We start from the raw sequence: 20,741 nt of genomic DNA on the forward strand, positions 1-20,741 counted from the left end.
GAAATGATAAGAATGCCCCTATGTGGCCATGTTGATGTTGAATCTGGTTTGAATTGATATACAATTTTGTTTTTTATGATGACAAACCAAGCAAGGGTGGGTAGACATGTAGAGTCGCAAGACACGGTCAGATTGAAATCAGTTTGAGAAAATGCTTTTGATTCATTTGAAGATGCAGCTCCATATGGGGTGATACTTTTGACTTCTTGTGCCGGCCAGCAGTTTCTTTCTATTTTTTATACATGATGGAAACAACTTGGCATGTATATATAATATACTTTTGGAAATAAGATTTAATTAGAAAAATCCATGATTAAAGCACCCAAAATTCTTCAACAATTTGACTGTGATCAGGATAATCTAACTCTCCGTCAACTTTGAAGTCAAATTATGATAAAATTGATATTATAAATATTGAATAGTTATAATTCTTTTAGCGAGAAAATTACAGATTTAGTCCACTTATTTTATACTTAGTTCAATTTTGATTCACGATCTTTTTTAAGTTCTGTTTTAGTCTACTAATTGTTCCACTTGTTCAATAAATGTTCAGATTTGATCTCAAATCTGACATCCTTTTTACCCTATCAAATCTCACTCAAATTCAGTAAACATATACTTGTTTTAAAGCTATGCATCTCCATTTTACAACCATTAGATCATTCAAATTAGAGTTCTAAAACTCAAGATAATTGACTTCAAAGTAGGGTACCCGAAACTGCTAATTTTTCAAACTTCACCAAATCTCAATTCTCTTAGATTCTAATACTCTAAATTTGTTCATATGACTAAGAAATGATGAAATATAACTTTTACTTCAATTATAATTGAAGAAAACACAACCCAAAGGATTTAAAGTCAGAAATCTGGACCTTTATTGAACAAATGAAACAATTAGTGGACAAAAACAGAACTTAAAAAAGATCATGGACCAAAATTGAACTATGTATAAAATAAGTTGACCAAATCTGTAATTTTCTTTTCTTTTAGGTAAATTATATATAAAAAATTTTCAGACACCCAAGATGATTTAATTGATTGGGGATTTGATATTATTTTTACATTGTGAAATTTAATAAAATTAGATACTCTTTTTTTTTTTTGTGGTCAATTGGTTATACCAAATCAGATGAGGTTGAGGCCAGCATTCATGGGTCATGGAAAGTAGTGACTACGCTTCAGAATTGTTTGAAAGAAGGTAGCAATCAAAAGTACTACTGCCAGGGTTTTCAATGAAATAAAGAGCTGTGTATGATGGTGTTGATGGAAACTTGGAAAGCAACACTTACGTGCATGTTACTTTAGTCCCAAGGTTTATCATTTTCTTTTTGGTTCTGTTTGAATTTTCTAGATGTTTGCTTCTTACTGCTTTGTGGCTTTTTTGAATGGAATCCTTTTGTTCTTGGCCAAAAAAAAAAAATCAATTTTTTTTTTATTCTTAATATATATTGAGATTAATTTGACTATTTGAGACACAATTAAATGTAAATTACGGCTGCTTGGTTATAATTAATGTGGGGAAACACATTATTGATTCTTGGTCTTTAAAAAAAATGAACTTATTTTTATTAGAGAGATGTCATAATGGGTAAAGTGCATGGTCAATAAAATGTGATTTACATAGCAACACTTTGATATATGCATTAGTGGCACAAAGATAAAACCTATTAAGAAAATGTAAATTAAATTATCTCACAAGGATAAGATGCAGATTTCTTATATATACACCAAGAGAAAGCCAAGAGGAGCACTATAATTAGCAGTGGGAAAAAAGGTTTGGCACTTCGTGATCTTTGTCAACTTAATTGAGAGCAAAGTTAAATATGGGGCTTGATCAGATCAAATTACTGAGATAATCTCTTCTTGGTGAGCCCTGTAGTCGTAAAGAGGAACATGTACAGATGATGACAGGAGCTTTTCCTACACCTGGTCTCTTAAATACGGCAAATATTTTGACCTACCTAATTTCCAGGCAGCAGCCTTGAAAAAGTCAGAGATTTAAGTGATAAAAAGACAGGTGTTAATTATGAGATACTTTCATCCATCAGCTCCTTTAATTTTAATTTTATATTGGATGGACTAAAATCTTACCATTATAGAATTCTAACTAAACTTCAATATTGGTCTATATATTATACTTTCATCTAGATTCTTTAATCATTTCACGTCACATAATATTGGTCTATTAGTTTTTATTTTTTTTCACGCATATTAAGCACCGAACGCTCGACAGTCATTATTGAGTGTTCGACAATGCATTTTTGCTTCTTTCTCGAGTCCTCGATATTGGTTTATTAACTTTATATTAGGTTTTAACTCTGAAATTTTGGGTAAAACTTTCACAAAGCCCCATTCTATATGTACCCTAAGAGGATATGAGGTGAATACATATTCTATACCCTCAATAAATAAAACAATGATGACAAATATATGTTCGAGAACCATTGCTATAATTCTAGCATAAAATTCGATAACCATTTCAGTTGTGGACCAAAGTGATACTTGAAGTAAAGTTCCAGAACCATTGCTATAATTCTAGTGTAAAATATGTTCAAAAAATGACATTAAGAATTTAGCATTTAAGACTGTCTAAAATCTTACCTACAATTTCCTGTTTTTTAAAAGGAACCATTTCCATGTTAATATATTAAATGTTATTGTAGTGATTTTCTTTGTCTTTTGCTCACAACATCTCATATATGATACATGATTGTTCTAAGATCATGTCCACCCAAAAAGACCAGTAAACACATATCAAACACATGTTCCATGGATTACTAAAATTTATAGTCAATTAGGAAAATTTCCTTCAAATTCATTTTTTTTTACACTAAAACCCATGACATTATTTTTTCGTGTGTTAACCCCTTTGTCCACTTGCCAACTCATCATTCTTTCTATTTTTAGATTTTTTTAATCAGTATTTTTTAAATTTAAACTTTGTAAATTCCTCATATGCCCTCATGCATTCCTATTTAAGATGTTTTTTCCTTAGTTGACTTTTTATTTTTAATAACATCTGTATTTACTCTTTACAATTGTTTGTGCTTTAAATGCTAATAATTCATTGCTGGACTTTTTTTTCGAACGTCAATCATGAATGCCCATATATGATTTTTTTGAATTACATTAATAATTATAAACAAATAAATAACCTACAAATAATTCTCATAAATATATAATGAACCTAAAAAATATATATTATATATAAATATAATGAACATACACACAATTCTAATGAACTCTAAATCATTAACAAACAAATTACCTACAACAACTAATGAAGCTACATACAATTCTTTTTTAGTGATAAATAACCTACAAAAATTAAAGAACCTATATGAATTTTTTTTTGAGAAGAGAAAGCTGCAATTTTTATTCAAGTTGCATCAGTATGCAGAATTACAGCAAGCCAATTTGGCCAATTATTAAGACTAATAAGGGAGCCAACATGTGAGACAGCATATTTTGCAAGGTGATGTGCTGCAGTATTGCTGGTTCGTCGGCAATGGCAACAGCTTGTCGATGCGAAGCCCAGCAGCAGAAGTTTGACATCCTCAACAAGGACCCCATCAGCTGCCAGGCAGCTAGAAGGATCATTGATGCAGTTCACTGCATCCAGTGCATCCATTTCCAAAACAATATGAGAGAGACCCAGGTCTGCCGCAAGTTGCAGCCCCATGATAGCTGCCATAAGTTCAGCCTCTCGTGGCGAATGGGTGCCAGGAATATGCTTGGAAGCAGCAAGAAGGGCCTCCCCACAGCTGTCCCGAATCACCACCCCCAGACCACACGCCCGAGTTCGTGTAGAGACACCTGCATCCACATTGATCTTAAAAACACCCTCCACAGGCTTCTGCCATTTTTCCCCAGGCTCGTTCGTCATGGGGCTCGGCTGAAGGCGAAGCCAAGCCTCTTTGTATTCAGTAGCAAAAGCAATCATGCGGGTATACTGGTGCAATCCATCACCAACCACGCCATTATGCACAAAGTCGTTCCGCATATTCCAGACGCCCCAGCATATAAAAGCAAATTCCTCCTGCTCAGCTTTGGAGAGAACAAGTAGGATTGACTGGAAAAATTCAGTGAAGCTTCCCCCCCCGTACCATCGCACCATCTCACCAAGAACAGAGCAGTGCCAAACAGTCTTTGCAGCACTGCATCCCCAAACAGCATGTAGGACCGTCTCTGGTTTTTTCCGACACCGGGGGCATGCAGGCCAAGGGATGATCTTGCGATTGAAGAGATTAACATTACATGGAAGAATTTCCTGGCAGCAACGCCAAAGGAAAATTTTGATCTTGCCCGGGATGCCCAAATTCCATAATGTGCGCCATAGTTGTTGATTGGATCGCTGAGAGGAGCAGCTGGGAAGGGTCGACATGGTCACTGAATTCATAGCAAGCCAGTACCCACTCTTAACGCTGTAGAGCCCATTCTTCGTATAATGCCAGATTTGTCGGTCAAGGTGTTGCAGACTGCCAAGGGGAATACTAGCAATTGTGTCGGCTTCCTCCATCGAAAAATAATTATACAGCAACTCATTATTCCAGGCACCTGACGGAGTGATGAGGTCGCTGACCAAACAATCATTGGGAAGAAGCCGTGGGGATTGCACCGAAAAAGTAACAGGTGTTGGAAGCCATTTGTCATGATATACCTTGATGTTGCACCCATTACCAACACGCCACCTGATGCCATCCTTTAACAGACCACGGGCCCAAATGAGAGATCTCCAAATAAGTGAGGGGCGCTGGCCAATGGTGGCATTCATAAAAGAGCCATGAGGGAAGTATCTGCTTCTCAAGACCCGGCTGGCCAAAGAGTCAGGGGAGTGCACGAGACGCCAGCCCTGCTTAGCAATAAGAGCTTTGTTAAAATACTCAAAATTCCGGAAGCCCAAGCCCCCGTCCAATTTGGATGTGCACAATTTCTCCCACCGTAGCCAATGTATACCACTCCCCTTTACACCACTACTCCACCAAAAGCGAAAGAACATCGCACGGATCTCCTTACAGACACCTTTGGGCATGCGAAAAACACTCATATAATAGGTAGGAATAGCCTGAACCACGGCCTTCAGTAAAACTTCCTTCCCCGCCTTAGAGAGAAACTTTTCTTTCCAGCCACTTAATTTCCTCCATATACGCTCCTTGACTGATTGGAAGATGATCTTTCGCTCTCGTCCCGCCACACTGGGGAGGCCAAGATATTTTTCATGACACTCCACTTTCGACACCCCCAGGACCTGAGAAATAATAGTGGAAATTAAATGATCCGTATTTTTGCTAAAACACACCGCTGATTTAGAAAAATTCACTAATTGGCCAGACACTTCGGCATAGATATTGAGTATGGACTTTATCGCCCAGGCGCTTCCTGGTGTGGCCTCAAGAAAAAGTAAGCTATCATCTGCATAAAATAAATGTGTCAGTTCAGGAGCATTAGGGGCAACTTTCACTCCTTTTATCATTCCCTGGCGATCCGCATTATTAATCAAGGTGGTAAGGCCTTCAGCACACAAGAGGAAGAGATATGGGGATAGAGGGCATCCCTGCCGAAGCCCCCTTTGAGGCAAAATATTCCCCAGTGGGGCACCCCGCCAAAGGACCGAGAAACTCACCGTTGTCAAACAATCCATAATCAGAGAGATCCATTTCTCATGAAAGCCCAATTTTTCCATTAGCGCCCGTAAGAATTCTCATTCCACACGGTCATACGCCTTAGCCATATCCAGCTTCAGGGCCATTTTCGGTGTGTCATCCGCAGACAAGGTCTTAATTGCATGGGTTGTCTCGAAAGCAACAAGAACATTATCCAGAATCAGGCGCCCCGGGACAAAAGCACTTTGATTCTCCGAAATGAGGTGGGGGAGGATCTGCTTTAGTCTGTTGGCAAGAGTCTTGGCGACTAACTTATAAAGAACGGTGCAAAGACTAATAGGCCGAAAATCACCCACATTTTGAGGAAGAGCCACCTTCGGGATAAGGGCCAAGAGAGTGTGGTTGACACTGCGGACACTCTCATGCCCATTTAGAATTTTGAGGCAGAAATCCACAACCTCATCTCCAACAATAGACCAATATTTTTGGTAAAAAATCGCAGGCATCCCATCGAAACCCGGAGCTTTGGTGGGGTACATTTGTTTCAATGCAGCTTCAATTTCCACACGAGTGAACACTCGGATAAGATTATTATTCTGTTCAGTCGTCACCTTGGGCTCCACTAGAGAAAGAATTCTGTCCATATCCACTCCACCGGTACTGGTAAATAAATCAGTAAAAAAATCACAGAAAAGAGCCCCCAACTGTGCATCGTCCGTGACCCACACATGCTGATTATTATACAGGCCTGCAATGTAATTTCGCTGCCCCCGCTCTTTTGCTGATTCATGGAAAAACCTTGAATTCCTATCCCCCTCCTGTAGCCATTTTATGCGCGACCGCTGCTTCCAATAAATTTCATCGGTTTCAATTAGGGATTCAAGTTCTCGTGTGATTTCCTTTTGGCGAGAAGGATCTTGATTGGGCTGAGGAAATTTCTTCAAGTGTTCAAGCTCAAATTGTAGCCTTTTTATATGTGTCCGTCGCCCCCCATAAAGCCTCGAGCTCCATTGTTTTAATTGTACCGCACAATGATGCAAGCCTTGTGGCACCGAGCCGCTGCTTGGGAGAGAGAAGTTCCAGGCAGCACGTATGACCTCCTCACAGCCTTCCTCTAAGCACCACCGCTGCTCAAAATGGAAGCGTCTGGGAGAAGGGCCCCTAGTCGAATTACACTGTGATTGCACCTCAACAAGAATAGGTAGATGATCGGAGCCAGGTATCTGAAGATGATGCTCCATAATGTACGCAAAAGAGTTCCGGAAACTGGGGTTAACCACACAACGATCAAGACGTTCCCGAAGGCAAATTTCCCCATTCTCATATCTCTCCCAAGTGAATAAATCGCCAGCAACACTAACCTCCGATAAACCACACTCTAGCAGCACATCCCGGAAGGCCCCCATTTGCCCTGGGGGTCTCGCCAAGCCACCAATTTTTTCTGAGTCAATCACAATTTCATTAAAATCCCCAAAAACCATCCAAGGACCCGACCTCATCCCATGCAATCGTCTCAGCAACTCCCACGAATGATGCCGATGGTTAGTCACCGGATTCCCATAAAAACCAGTGAGGCGGAAATTGGAGCCAGATGGTTGTTCGATAAACATGTCAATATGGCCCAAGGAGTAAGACAGGAGTTTAAGATGCCAACCATGCCGCCACAACATAATTAGGCCACCTCCCAACCCCCGACGTCCCACACGCATAGCACCCTTCAGTCCCAAGAAAATTGGAAGCTTTTCCATTTGTAACTCCGTCATTTTTGTCTCCATTAAAAAAATGACGTCCGGCATATTGACTCTCAAGACGTGCTTGAGAGAGGCGAATGTTCGAGGATGCCGGAGACCTCGAACATTCCAGCTTAAGAGTTTCATTGCTTGTGGTGGGCCGGCTGTTCCGGTCCCACCACTTTGCTCCTAGGCGAGCCTGCTATAATTCCGGTATCAACCGACGACTGGAGAGAGCGACCCTTCTTATTCGACCCCACCACCATGTCTCCTTCCCCCTGCATAGCTTTCCTTTTACCCCCCAATACACAAGCCGCCTCGAAATCCATAGAGGTTGGACTGGAGTCATTCTTGTCTTTTCTGTGTCGGGGCCCAGGTTTGGCCTTCAAATGTTGCTTCCGAGAGATCGCCCCATGCAGAGTATCGCGCATGAGATTCCCCAGGTCCTGAACTTGCACCTGGGAGGGCGGGTTCTTTACCACTAAGGCTTGTTGCGGTTTCTTGCAAGTGATTAGGGGTGCAAGGTTGAAGATATCTTGTTCCACACTCTGGGTTAAGCTCTCAGAGGTCTCAAATGGAGTTAACAACGTCTCCGTGCCCAGCGACGTAGAAGAGCCCCCTTCTCTCTCTGTGCATTTTCCCCCCGGTGGTGCCCCAATGAGATCGACATTGCCCATCAGACCCCTTACGTCTTCCTCCTCCTGTCGCAGTTGCTTTCCCACAGTTTGCGTAAAAGCGTCTAGCCGTTTCAGCCTTGCAGCCTCTTCCTGCTGTCTTCTTTGTTCCCCAATAGCAGCAAGCTCCTCCCGAGACACTCGTGTTTGTGGTGTCACTTTAAAAGCTGGTATAATGGACCCCTGATTTCCAATCAATTGGACCGTGTGTTCTTCTCTTTCGTCCTCAGCCTCCTGCCCGCTGGCCTCGACAGGGCGATACCTTGTAAAAGCTGGTTCCGCTTTCAGCCAACTCCCCCATTGCTTTTCGGATTCGGCACGATTAGAATCCGTATTACAATCACACTGTTTGAAATTGTGTCCAATCCTTCCACAGTCATAACAGAAGATTGGAAGCCGTTCATAGAGCAGTTGGATTTCAACCCTTTCCCCGTCTTCCAGAGTTAGTCGTTTGATCCGGGGTAGTGGTTTTGTGGTGTCGAGCCGCACCCGAATACGAAGAAACTGCCCTACCAGGTGGTGCTCATAGCCTCCCCCAACTTCCAGACACGTCCCCAGACCATTCCCGATCAGCCTCCCCACTTCCTCCGTCATATATAGTAGTGGCACGTTGTGTGCTTGAACCCAGAAATCTGCATGTATCAGAGCCATAGCGTTCGGGGCCACTGTACCATTAGGTTCCTCTAAAACAACCAAAGCTCTGTCAAAAGTCCAAGGGGCTTGGTTGATAACCCGTTGCTTATCCCCTTCGGAGGAGAATGTGAAGAGAAACAGGTTTGGTCCAAGGTCTTTTGCGGAAACGTTCCTCGTAGTGTCCCAAAGCTTCAGCATCGTGTTTTTGAAGGCAGGCCGATTGAAGCTCTTGGGTGTTAGGACCTTCGCCACCAAACTCTTCCGAAGAACCTCTTGATTAACTTCCGCCCCCAGCTTGCAAATCGGAATCTCCTCCTCTTCCCCTTCAACCAGAGTTAGGCGTTTGGAGAAAAAAGACTCAAAGGAATCCATGGTGTTGGTCACCCTGATGACCAAGAGCAAGTCGGAACAAAGCCTTGCACTGACAGCCGCCGGCAGAGGGAGCAAAAACTGGCACCAGGAAGCCAGAAAACCCTAACGTGATGTTAGGTTGGAAAAACTCCTACAAACGCGGGAGGAGAGCCGCAGGGGTGGTGGACTAATCCATATAATATGTATAAAGAACCTATATGAATTAAAACACCTACATATAATTCTCATTGTAGGTTCTTTATATTTGACTCAATCATAGTCTGAAGAAGATATATATATTGATCAAATGAGAAAATATATCTATTTATATATATATATATCACACCATAAAAAGTGCCTTAAATTAAGTGTTTTAATAAATTTAAGGAGATTCATTTTTTAATGGGAGAATTAATGGCAATTAAAGAGTGACACAATTGTAAATAGTAGACATCCAATGGAATATTGTTATCCTACGTAGAGCAGGATTTTAAATATGAGTTTTAATTATTAAAAAAAAAGGAATAGTGTTAGACTCTAAAAAAAAAAAATTAATGGACTAATATCGAAATCACCCTAAAATTTATTACTTGCTTATCATGTGTGATTTGGCAAACTAATCCAAAAATTTGAAAAAGTATAACTTAACTTGATAACCCGGTCCATATGTTATGATGTTATATCAAGCATGTATACGTGTATTTCACATTTAGTTTGCCCAAAGGAATTCAAAATACGATTTACCCAAAAAAAAAAAAAAAAACAAAGAAATTCAAATTAGGTCTGTCAAGTTGAAACGACGACACAGCCTCTTGCACACGAGACATGCAAGTTGACAAAAGCTTCCACGGCCGTTTCTTCTTGTCGCTCTTGATATGATTCATGTGTCAAATTCAGACTTTGAAGATACTCAAAAAGACAGCATTCTTTGCCTTTTTCAGTTTTTTGTACATTAAACCCTTTTTTGGAGTACTATATGAGTCAAGCTATGAGCATGTGTACACAAATCATATATACCAGCTTGAGCCCACTGTATGAGAAACCATTATCATTCTAAGCTTCAGAAGACTTGTTTGAAAAGAAGGTAGTAACCAATTAAAACCAGGGTTTTCAATGTAATTAACAACATTCACGTACATGTTACTTCAGTCAATGTTGTCTCATGCCAGACCACATAGATCCTAGTACCATAGCAAACATCATTTTTTCTTTTTACAGAAGAAATAGCTAGTGATCATCAAACCCCCAATAGAAATAGAAAGAAACAGATATAGTACTCATACATACACATAAGAAATTTTTGTGTTTTTCCCATAAAACTGCTTGGCTCAAACATTTTTATTTTTCATATTTCAGAAAGTATTAAATTTCACTTTTTGTACTGAAATAACTAGAAAGGAACCGAATTAACGACTGTTATTTTTGTTAAGTTGACCGCTCATATTATTAGTCATGCCTTAATTCATTCATAGATTTATTTCCTTAATAAACTGTTTAATTTCTCGATTATGTCCTTTGATTTCTCTTTATTACCTTTCTTAATTAGTATAGTGGTCTTGTATAAACACTGGATTTGCTTCCTATGTAATTCACTAAATGAGAATACAATGTTCATCTCTTATGAATTTTAAATCTAGTTTACAAATTAATGGAGCCCTCCTAGAAATTAATAAGAGATGAACATTGTATTCTCATTTAGTGAATTACATTGGAAGCAAATCCAGTGTCTATACAAGACCACTATACTAATTAAGAAAGGTAATAAAGAGAAATCAAAGGACATATAAGTGTAGGATCTCATATTTTGTGGGATGGGGTGAATGGCCCACTCCATGTATATATAAGCCAGACCACTAGCATTACTGTATTCCTGCCCTTCTTAGTAACAACAAGGTAGAGACTTAGCTAGAGAGTGCAAACGAATACACCATTGAAGAATCAATGCAGCAGCAAGATCATCCGGCAGTAATTATAGTCGGGGCCGGCCCGTCCGGCCTCGCCGTGGCCGGATGTCTAAGCCGGCTATCCATCCCATACATAATCCTTGAAAGAGAAAATTGTTCTGCTTCTCTATGGAAAAAGTACTCCTACGACCGTCTCCACCTTCACCTCCAAAAGCAATTTTGTGAGCTTCCCCACATGTCATTCCCACCTTCTTGTCCCACATATGTGCCCAAAAACCAGTTCATACAGTACTTGGATGACTACGTGTCCCATTTCAAGATTAGTCCCAAGTACCACAGAAACGTTGAGTCTGCATCTTATGATGAGGTTTCTAAGAAATGGGTTGTGAAGGCCATGAATGTTGGTGGTGAGAATTGTGAGATGGAGGAGTATGTTGGAGGGTTTTTGGTGGTGGCTACAGGGGAAACAACCAACCCATATACCCCAGAGGTTGAAGGCTTGAAAACTTTTGCTGGGGATGTTATGCATTCGACCCAATTCAAATCAGGGGAGGAGATGAAAAACAAGAACGTTTTGGTTGTTGGGGCTGGAAATTCTGGTATGGAAATTGCACTGGACCTCGCAAACCATGGTGCCAAAACTTCCATCATTGTTCGAAGCCCGGTACGTAGTTATATGATCTATATATTTCCCGTTACCAATTGGTTTTGAGTTGAATTTGCTAAACATAAACTATTATATTATGATATGGTATGCAGCTCCATTTTCTGTCAAGAGGGATGGTTTACTTGGCCTTGGTTTTGTTGAAGTATTTTTCGCTAAGCATGGTAGATTCTTTGATGGTTTTGCTTAGCAAACTGGTTTATGGGGACCTGAGTAAGTACGGAATAGGCAGGCCATCAGAGGGTCCATTCTTTATGAAGGTCAAGTATGGCAAGTATCCAGCCTTTGATGTTGGTACCTACCAGAAAATCAAGTCCGGCCAGATTCAGGTATGTAATAAATATTGGCTGGCCAACTTGATTGGTGCTTCAATGTTAAAATGATCATACATTTTGCTGTCAAATGATATGAAAAAATAAAGAGAAATATTATTAAACTAATAGCTAGTTTATTAACGTGTATTAATTTTGGTGTTTGCTTATACATGCAGGTCTTACCGGCCGCAATCGACAGCATAAGAGGCAGCGATGTGCAGTTGAAAAACGGAAAGTCATTCCAATTTGACACCATTGTTTTCTGCACAGGGTTCAAGAGATCAACAAATTTGTGGCTTAAGGTGATAATAGAGAAGAGTACAATTTTTGTTTATTGGCGTTTATATTGCATAATAGTATTGTTATTCATAATAGAATTGTTATTTTTATTACAGGGGGATGACTATCTTTTAAAAGATGATGGGCTTCCAAAACCAAGCTTCCCTAATCATTGGAAGGGCAAGAATGGTTTATATTGTGTGGGACTGTCAAGAAGAGGGTTATATGGATCTAATGAAGATGCTCAAAACATAGCAAATGACATCAAGTCGTTTATGTAATGTTCAAGACCAAGACAAAGCTAGCTACCTTTGTATTTTTCTCTTTCATTTAATATTCCTAGAAATGTCAATCCTATAACATCAAATAATAAATGGCGTTTAACTACTTTGTTACAGTAGATCAATTACAATAACGATTTCCAAGGTGACACATATGGATACAATTCTGCCATTTTAAGCCAGAAGAAGAGATGAGGGAGATTGTAAAACTCAGCACCGACAATAACCTAACAAGGAAATGACTCACAGCAATAATAGTACTAACATAATAAATAATAAGAAAGGAACACCCTATAATGGAGCTGACAGGGGAGCCCATCTCCTCATGTGTAATAATTGTTAGACTGCAACTTATATCTTTCTACTTAAATGGTTTTTACTAGGAAAAATCAGAGTGAACTCTCAGGAAATAGCAATTATTATGCCCAAAGAAGTCCATCAAAGCCAATTTCCAAATTTGAAACCGGACTATCACCGAAATCCTGATCAACTGCTTGGTTTTCCGAATCCACATAGGGCTCCAACAGATCAGGTGATCTTTCAGATGAAATCCCGTAATCTTTGAGAATGCAGGATGAAGCAGCAGTAGCTGCTTCTCTTTCCAAAACTGTTATGTAATTGTCTTCGAATTCAAAGACCAAGTACTTGTCCTTGCATGCTGATTAAGAATTTAAGTAGAGCGCAGCACAACCATGAGAATGGAGTGGGATAAATTGAACTGGAAATAGTTAAGAGGTGTTACCACTTACAATCTAGAAGGTGTGCTAAATGATGAATGTTCTTTATTTCAATCCCGTTTAACTTCAAAACCTGAAATGAACGGTCTGTAAGAGTGTATGCATATGGTTGGCAGTTTTCATGTCCAGGTTGTAAATAGTAATAGATAACTTGCCTGTTGATTGCTCATATCCTCATACCCTATGTTGACTTCATTTGCTAAGACCTATATCAGTAAGAAGAGGATGAGAAAAGAAAATTCAACACGTTAAGTATCATAACCACAACACTATCTCAACATTTGATGCATATTATATGCAGCTAACCTGTGATAGGATTACAATCTGTTCCCCTTTGAACCTAGCCAAAGAGTAGCGTGCCTTTGCCAAGAGTTTCAACTGGCCAGAAAAGAAACCAAAAACTAATCAATTTTCAAACGAAAAGTATGCATTCTGGTCAGAAAAAGAAAGTATAAAAGTTAAACAGGAATTTTGTGCTTAAGAGTGTCATCTATGGGTCACAACTTACCCCTATAGAGTCTTCACATTCCTCACTGCCGAAAAGAACACAAAAAATGGTTAGTTTATAATTAGCACATGCAGTTTTTCATTATTAAAAAAATGTGTTTCGCATATTCTTGAGTGCCAGAGACAAGTATGACATACTCTATCAGTGGCTCTGAGAGTGGGGTAAACACCAAACCAGCAATTATTAAGTAAGAAGGCTGACCTCCATCGATATGAAACGGAACCTTGTTGGGGGCATAAGAACTCGAAATAATCAGCATCAAACATTAAAACAATTATGAGACTCACAATGGATAACCGTATGGCATTGTGTAAAGGGCCAAATTTCTTCTGACTTACCAAATGTACTCGTGGGTTCAAAACTGCTTTAACTTTCATGAATTTCCCAGCTCTAATAATACCAAGATCTGCAACATCGCCTGCAAATCTGTATGGGAGATCATTAGCTTATAAATTGCACCTATAAATTAAAAAAATTAGGACATGGATGAATCCTCTACAACTTGCGTACTTGGGTGCTTAGCATTTTTGATAAAATCTTCATTCATTTATGCCAAAAGAAAGAAAAGCAGAGGCAGGCGTCACTGAAGCATAACTACAGGGGCTAACCACAGACCAATTATACTATATTCCTTGCCTCTGCATTAATTTAATTGATCAGGTTCAAATTTTTAAAAGTCTCAACACCTTCAATCCTAAGAACCATTGAACTCTGTAGACATGTAACAGAAGGTGGGGCAGGGATCAACTAATATACCCATGTCGAAAATTACCCAACATCTTCAATACTAAAAGCCATGTAAATTTGGAGTTCTTAATTCCACAAATATACCCATCCTGGAAATTACCCAGCATGATTTATCGGATGCAATATCCGAAACAAATTTATAATGACATAAAATGCAGCTTTTAATATAATTTCTCGTCTTAGAACCTTACTTTTGGCTAATGAGGTAGCGGAATGCAATGCGCTCGTTTGATCTAAATGGTACTGTTCCTTCACACCCTACATGAACATCATCGAAACTCACAATCACGTCCCCCTGGAAAAGCGCAGGTATCATCAAAGTTCTTAACAAATAAAAATATTGGATATTGTTCAATACGCTTTAAAATCCTAATAATTTGGTGAAAAAATGAGGCCAGATGCTAGTAGCAAATGTGGTAAAGAACACAGAAATTGATTACGGACCAGAATCCTTTGCAAAGGTAACTTAAAATGCCCCATTTATTATTATCTTTTGACTCTCGAAAACTAGCTCATAAACCTTTTCCATACAACACATGCTATTACTACTACTTTATTGACCACAAAAAAATGCTATTACTATTACTTTATTTCCAATTCTATTAGTTAATAGTCTCCCACTTCACCTTTTTTTTTTTTTACCTAGAAATCCCCCAAACCCACTTCGCGAACACGGGCTCAAAACTGGGGCCTCCTGCCAAACCCTCCAATCTTTAGGAGGCAGGAAACTCTAGCAAATAGCTAGGTAGGTATCTTGACTCTTGAGGGGAATTGAACCCCAGACCACATGGAAGCAAACCATGGGCCTGACCATCCCAACCAAACCCTTGTTGGTCTCCCACTTCACAATGTAACTCTCCTGTCTTCATCACATCTTGAAGATATTTAAAAATAAATGTTCCTAAGATCCAATGATCTCATAAGTCATAAGCTGATAGCTTGAGCAGCACCAAAAGTTGCTTAAAGGTTTTCTTTGATGACTGTTTACAAGTATAGATGCAACTCAAGTACAGCAATCACTCAAGAGTCAAACAGCCAACATACCTCCTTTAATACATTATGTGCATCAGAAGTGGGTTCAACTCTTCGCACCAGTACACCCTACACAAACCAGATGTTATGGGTTAAAAGCCTAAGAGAAATTAACTGATTAGCAGATACAAAGCTATCATTATAATAAAATATAAACATTGCCTGATTATTATATTCTAGATGAAACAATTAGATGATAACTTTGCACAAATTATAAGTTTTGTCTTGCACTAGCTCATCCAAGAAACACTTAACTAGACAAAGAGACATACCTCAATAGACTGTACTTTTAAGCAAGCTCGTAATGCTGGATTCTCCAACTTTTGCAACAATACACCAAGGCAAGGGAAACCTGGAAGTCAAATTATGGCAAATTATTGGGATAAGTCCACATAAGTTAGAAGGGTCAGGGTCAGGGTCAAGTATTCAGTTTGAATCACAATAAACACATTGAAAGAATGGTACAGCAGCAATCACAGAAATGAAAGTTGGGAAGACTTTCTCACCTGTGTACTTCCCGTTCCTCTCATAGTCAATCAAAAAATGGGACACAACTGTAGTAGGAATCACATATCCAATATTCTCGGCCTCTTCAGATCTGTAGACCTAAAGGAAGTGTCTCTTAGAAAAAATAAAAGAAAAATTTTCATGCCGCAGAACTGCCTATATAGCCAAGAAATTTAAGAACAAGTAAACACGGACAAAAAACACTTTGGCAGCGAGCCAACAGATTTACCTGAAATGCCACACCAATGCACTCCCCTTGATCATTGAATGCAGGACCACCACTATTACCTACAATCTAGCAAAGTGTAAGCAATGACTATGACAAAGATAGTAATAATGCCATAATAAGAAGAATTGTAATCTTGAGGCAGCTAAGTGGCTTCCTGAAGATCAGAGTGTGAAAATTGTAAATTTGGGTTTTACACTAACCAGGATTTATTGCTGCATCAATCTGAATTCCCAATAGATCAGATGACCCATGAGCATATGACGTAACCTGAGGACATAATTTGTAAGAAACTTGATGCCATATATCTGTGTAACACAGCTCCTTAGCAGGAAGGCATATTGAAGAACATCACTGATTATCAGAGCCATATCACTATCTGCAAGTAATAAATCATACAATCCCACTCGTGTAGGTTATAAAACAAACCTCTATACGCGATACAACTCCCTTTGTTACTGAAATAGTATCGCCTCCAAGGGGATATCCCACAACAGTCACTGCCTCCTGCCCATTATAAAAACCACACAAAGAGCACTTTAGAGGTTCATCCAAGTACGTTATAGCAGAAGTTTAGAAAATTTCAAAGTTAAAATATAAACGTTCATGCAAGTTGTATAACAACCTCAACTTCTGCAGTTTATAAATAGTAAAGCCACATTAGCCCAGTATAAGGCTATAAGTGGGTAACAAAACAGATGAATTGAGTTAGATCCTGTAATACTTAATTCTCAGATTTAGATCAGGTGGATGGTCAGTTTATATCATCATACTAATATATTTGATGCCAGATTTGGATAAAGTGGACACACATAGCTTCTAAATTTCTGAATTTATGTGACAGAAAATAGTTTCTTTAAACACAAGGCTTGCAGTCACCCCAATGCTCCATAACTAGTATTATAAAATGCTCCATAACTAGTATTGTAAATTAAATTATCTTAATAAATACATGGTTACTTGGCTCATTCTCTTTTGTTATACCTGACAAGAAATCGCAACTAACTAAAACATCTAAAGCATGCTTCAGAAAGTTCCTCTGTTCATGTTAGTTCCTTAACTAACCAGATATGATTTCATTGAAGGTAATTTACCTTCAAGATGATGCAAGGGCTACCGGAAAAGGCATACAACCAAATTGCCCATAAGCATTGAATTATACAGAATAACATTATATCTCCAAGGGATAGGATGAATTTAAACCTGAAGATGTGGCAAGCTTCCAAGATGGAGTGGTTCAGCTCCTTTCCAAAATTCCTCACTCTCTACTGATAGTAAAGCTATATCACAATCAACACCTCTGGCCAAAACCTGCAAATTAAGTCACTAATAGTAAAGCTATATCACAATCCCCACTACTGATAATAAGCTGCAACATATTATTTATTTTCAAGATATTGAGAAACATAATGTTAATTTTCCGAGGGTGAAATACCTTAGCCACATATTTTGTATCATCCCCTCTTCTCTTCACTTTAACCTGCATACATTAAGAAAAAAATGGCAATAATAACAATAATAATAAATAATTGCATTTCAGCACTCTTTCCTCAAACATCATTTTGTATAGAATACAAAAAAGTGATTGTATCCTTCACTTTTCTTGATACAGCACTTTCCTTGCAGGTCATGTTTTCTACACATATTATAGATAGATGATATGATTGTGATAAAGAGACCCTAAACTTTCCATGAAAAGCATATAAGATGCAACAAGTAGAACAAGTGTGCATGTCGACTAAGGCCAAAAGTTGATATACGTACAAGTTACAACTAGTGCACTCAGAAGGGTAAACTTACTCACTACCCAGATAGAACTATTTCACATTTCTAAGTGTTAAATCAATGACATTTTTGTACCTGTTTTGCTTACTACTGACAATTACGGACAACAAAGTACCTGAGTATAATGTTCAACACAGTGGGCATTTGTCAAGAGTTTCCCATCACCAATCATAAAAGCACTGCATTGAAAGATTCAAATTATAATTTCTTCGAAAACACATGCACACTAGTGAAATGGGTAAGAGGAGAAGAATTCGGAACTTGCCTGCCTGTACTTGTATATTGTCTTTGTTTTTGCCAAGGAAGGGAATAGTCAGGCGCAGTATGGGTGCAGTAAACCTAAACATTATATTAAAGAATTTTTTATTTACCAACCAAGTGTGCCGCAGATTCTGCAAATATTGATATTCAGGAAAGATACAATCTCTGGCTTTAATACTACTTAGAATAGGCAATGCATTGAAATTTGAAACCTAACAACTAACAACATTTACCTTAACAACGGCATTAAGAAAATCAGCATCTTGAAGATTTCTTGCTTCAACCTGAATCAAGTACAATCACCACATGAATATAAAAAAAAAAATAAATAAATAAATAAAACTCAAACAGAAGGTCAAACAGTGAACATTTCTTAAACTTGTTTGTCCATTCCATAATGCAAACTAATCCTTACAATTAATCCAGTTTAACAATAATCATACCTGCTGCTCTATTTGATCAACTACAAGCTCTTTTTTGTCTCTTCTTTGCGTTCCAAACGATTTATAAGCCGTTGGTCGGGACTGTCCCTTCTTCACTCTACCAGTACCACTCCACCCATCACCATTTTCAATAAGCCTCTTGGAAAGAGCTTCTTTCTGCATTTCCCAAAACAATAATATCATAAATTAAATAATTATCTAACAATTTACACATAAGCACGAGAAAGCTGGAGAAATTAGGGTTTATGGTTTTACCTCCGGCTGGGATTTAGCTGAGGATGATGGTGATGATGAGCCTTTTCTTGAATTCGAAGCTCTCCTACTCTGGCAAACGGGTTTAAAAGTGTGGCAGCTACTAGACCACAGCGACGTGGCGAAGGAGGGTTGGACGGATGCAGAAGCACGGAGTTTAAAGGTGGAGGTGAGCATAGAGAAGCAGCAGTTGCCGACTGCAACGGCCATTTGAAATTGAAGCTCGCTGCTAAAAAAGGAAGGTTCAGAGAACGAAGGTTTTTCTTTTATACGACCACGCTGCGTTTCCTTATCCGTAAATAATCGGACTTTTGGAGTGGATCTCTGAATTTTTGGCGCCTACGGGTTTTCTTCGAATCGGATCTAACCGACCCACTTTTCTATGTTTTTGGGCCGAAAAGAAGTGCGAGTCGGTCTACTTGGGCTTGCAAATTGCGTGTCACAAAGCCCAATTGATGAAACAAAAACCCATCACCTCTTAACGAAAGGCCTTGGCCTTTCTCTATCATACGGAAACAGACTTGACACGTGTCGCCTTCTGAACTGCTTTCTTTCGTCTGCACAACTGTAGCCGCCTTTTCCATTAATACCCCTGCATGCTTAGAGGAAGTCTGGACGTGTCATTATCACCGTTTTAATTGCTCCTGTCTGTTTCTGTCTTTTTCACTCCTCAGTCCTCACGGGCCTCACCGCCTCACCAATACAGTTTTATCATCTGCTGCTGCTACTCCTCCTCCGTTACCATCTTTCTTATTTTTCTGCTTTTTAAAAAGTAATATAAAACCTTGACCAATGATAATAATAGTAATAAATTAATGTACTTTATATCACTTCAAGTATTGATCATCAATGGCGAACTTGCCAATATTATGTACTTTATATCATCTCCTTAATCTTTAAATTTTTTTGCATCTAATGTCTAGCTTGGATTAATATGACACAACCTGAGATTATTAAATTAATCGAGTCATAATGTGAATCTATAAGGATGTAGTCCATTTAGTCTCTAGTGGATCAATTTATATATGGCTCAACTTCATTATATCCATGTAGTTAATTTACTAATCGAAGTTATAAAGACATATTCAATCTTATTGTAATCAATCAAAATTCAAAGAACTACATAAAAATATAAATACAAGACTTGATAATTTTTCAAATTATAATTATTGTGTTAGAGTTTTGTAGACGTTGTATTTCACACGAGACTATAAATTATGAGTCGGTACATTACATATCATGGTTCCTGAATTATTAACTAGGTGAGTTAGAAACTTAGAATAAAGACGAACATCCTAATTTGTGAAATGTTGACTAGTTAACTTATTGAAAAAATATATAGTACACGTATCACTTGCAGACTATTAACTTCACATGCACAAAATATTTTGTGAACAGGTCAAACATGATATGAACTTTCCAATTTTGCTCATATAATTAAAAAATAAAAAACCAACATCTTCCTCGGGAAAATTTCTTTCCTTCTCTCTCTTCCTCCTTCCTTGCATTGAACCTAGTACGGGTTGATGACTTGACTTGAGTTGGCCAACAATCTTAGACAACGACGGGCCAAATTTGTTAAGCTCACTAATATTTGTTCATAATAATGTAAGCTATATTTAGACCTGACCCATTAACACGACGTACAAGAAGCAACACGAAAATTTGAGTGTTCGAGTTGAGATTTATCGTATCGTGTTGAATTTGTGTAAATCAATTAGCCACATGTTAAGTTTTAGTGTTGTTTTTGTGTTAACCTATGAAACCTATTAGTGACTTGTTAATAAATAAATCTATTTTATTTTTCTTT

General features: G+C 38.5%; 3 protein-coding genes across 3 annotated transcripts; 1 reads left to right on the forward strand and 2 right to left on the reverse strand.

Moving 5' to 3' along the window:
* Positions 1-6,410: 6,410 nt before the first annotated feature.
* On the reverse strand, positions 6,411-7,366 carry LOC147275634 (uncharacterized). Its single transcript, XM_086253973.1, has 2 exons — positions 6,709-7,366; positions 6,411-6,445 (listed from the first exon to the last, which is right to left on the reverse strand). The coding sequence occupies exons 1-2, from the start codon at positions 7,364-7,366 to the stop codon at positions 6,411-6,413; spliced, it is 693 nt and encodes a 230-aa protein (XP_086110099.1).
* Positions 7,367-10,877: 3,511 nt separating this feature from the next.
* On the forward strand, positions 10,878-12,539 carry LOC147275635 (putative indole-3-pyruvate monooxygenase YUCCA10). The gene is made up of 4 exons (XM_086253188.1): positions 10,878-11,559; positions 11,655-11,888; positions 12,050-12,175; positions 12,269-12,539. Exons 1-4 carry the CDS (start codon positions 10,933-10,935, stop codon positions 12,431-12,433), a joined length of 1,152 nt encoding a protein of 383 aa, XP_086109314.1. The 5' UTR covers positions 10,878-10,932; the 3' UTR covers positions 12,434-12,539.
* On the reverse strand, positions 12,436-19,198 carry DEG2 (DEGP protease 2). The gene is made up of 21 exons (XM_086253187.1): positions 18,935-19,198; positions 18,680-18,835; positions 18,470-18,520; positions 18,241-18,314; positions 18,091-18,154; positions 17,626-17,670; positions 17,394-17,501; positions 16,620-16,697; positions 16,394-16,460; positions 16,194-16,252; positions 15,964-16,063; positions 15,730-15,809; positions 15,470-15,526; positions 14,617-14,720; positions 14,017-14,104; positions 13,816-13,901; positions 13,679-13,703; positions 13,477-13,548; positions 13,326-13,376; positions 13,183-13,243; positions 12,436-13,091 (listed from the first exon to the last, which is right to left on the reverse strand). The coding sequence occupies exons 1-21, from the start codon at positions 19,139-19,141 to the stop codon at positions 12,853-12,855; spliced, it is 1,872 nt and encodes a 623-aa protein (XP_086109313.1). The 5' UTR covers positions 19,142-19,198; the 3' UTR covers positions 12,436-12,852.
* Between the last annotated feature and the right edge of the window lie 1,543 nt (positions 19,199-20,741).

Source organism: Dryas octopetala, chromosome 8 (assembly GCF_963921425.1).
Source record: "Dryas octopetala chromosome 8, drDryOcto1.1, whole genome shotgun sequence".
Lineage (NCBI taxonomy): Eukaryota > Viridiplantae > Streptophyta > Magnoliopsida > Rosales > Rosaceae > Dryas > Dryas octopetala.

Excerpts from the sequence above, each read along its gene's own strand:
- LOC147275634 (XM_086253973.1), bottom strand. The coding sequence starts at position 7,366 with ATGACGGAGTTACAAATGGAAAAGCTTCCAATTTTCTTGGGACTGAAG. Across the intron at positions 6,446-6,708 it reads GTGGTGCTTAGAGGAAGGCT|CGGTCGCGCATAAAATGGCT; the intron begins GTGAGGAGGTCA and ends TATTGGAAGCAG.
- DEG2 (XM_086253187.1), bottom strand. The coding sequence starts at position 19,141 with ATGGCCGTTGCAGTCGGCAACTGCTGCTTCTCTATGCTCACCTCCACC. Across the intron at positions 17,502-17,625 it reads ATACAAAATATGTGGCTAAG|GTTTTGGCCAGAGGTGTTGA; the intron begins GTATTTCACCCT and ends CTTAATTTGCAG. Across the intron at positions 16,064-16,193 it reads GCATTGGTGTGGCATTTCAG|GTCTACAGATCTGAAGAGGC; the intron begins GTAAATCTGTTG and ends CACTTCCTTTAG.
- LOC147275635 (XM_086253188.1), top strand. The coding sequence starts at position 10,933 with ATGCAGCAGCAAGATCATCCGGCAGTAATTATAGTCGGGGCCGGCCCG. Across the intron at positions 11,560-11,654 it reads CCATCATTGTTCGAAGCCCG|CTCCATTTTCTGTCAAGAGG; the intron begins GTACGTAGTTAT and ends TATGGTATGCAG. Across the intron at positions 12,176-12,268 it reads CAACAAATTTGTGGCTTAAG|GGGGATGACTATCTTTTAAA; the intron begins GTGATAATAGAG and ends TTTTTATTACAG.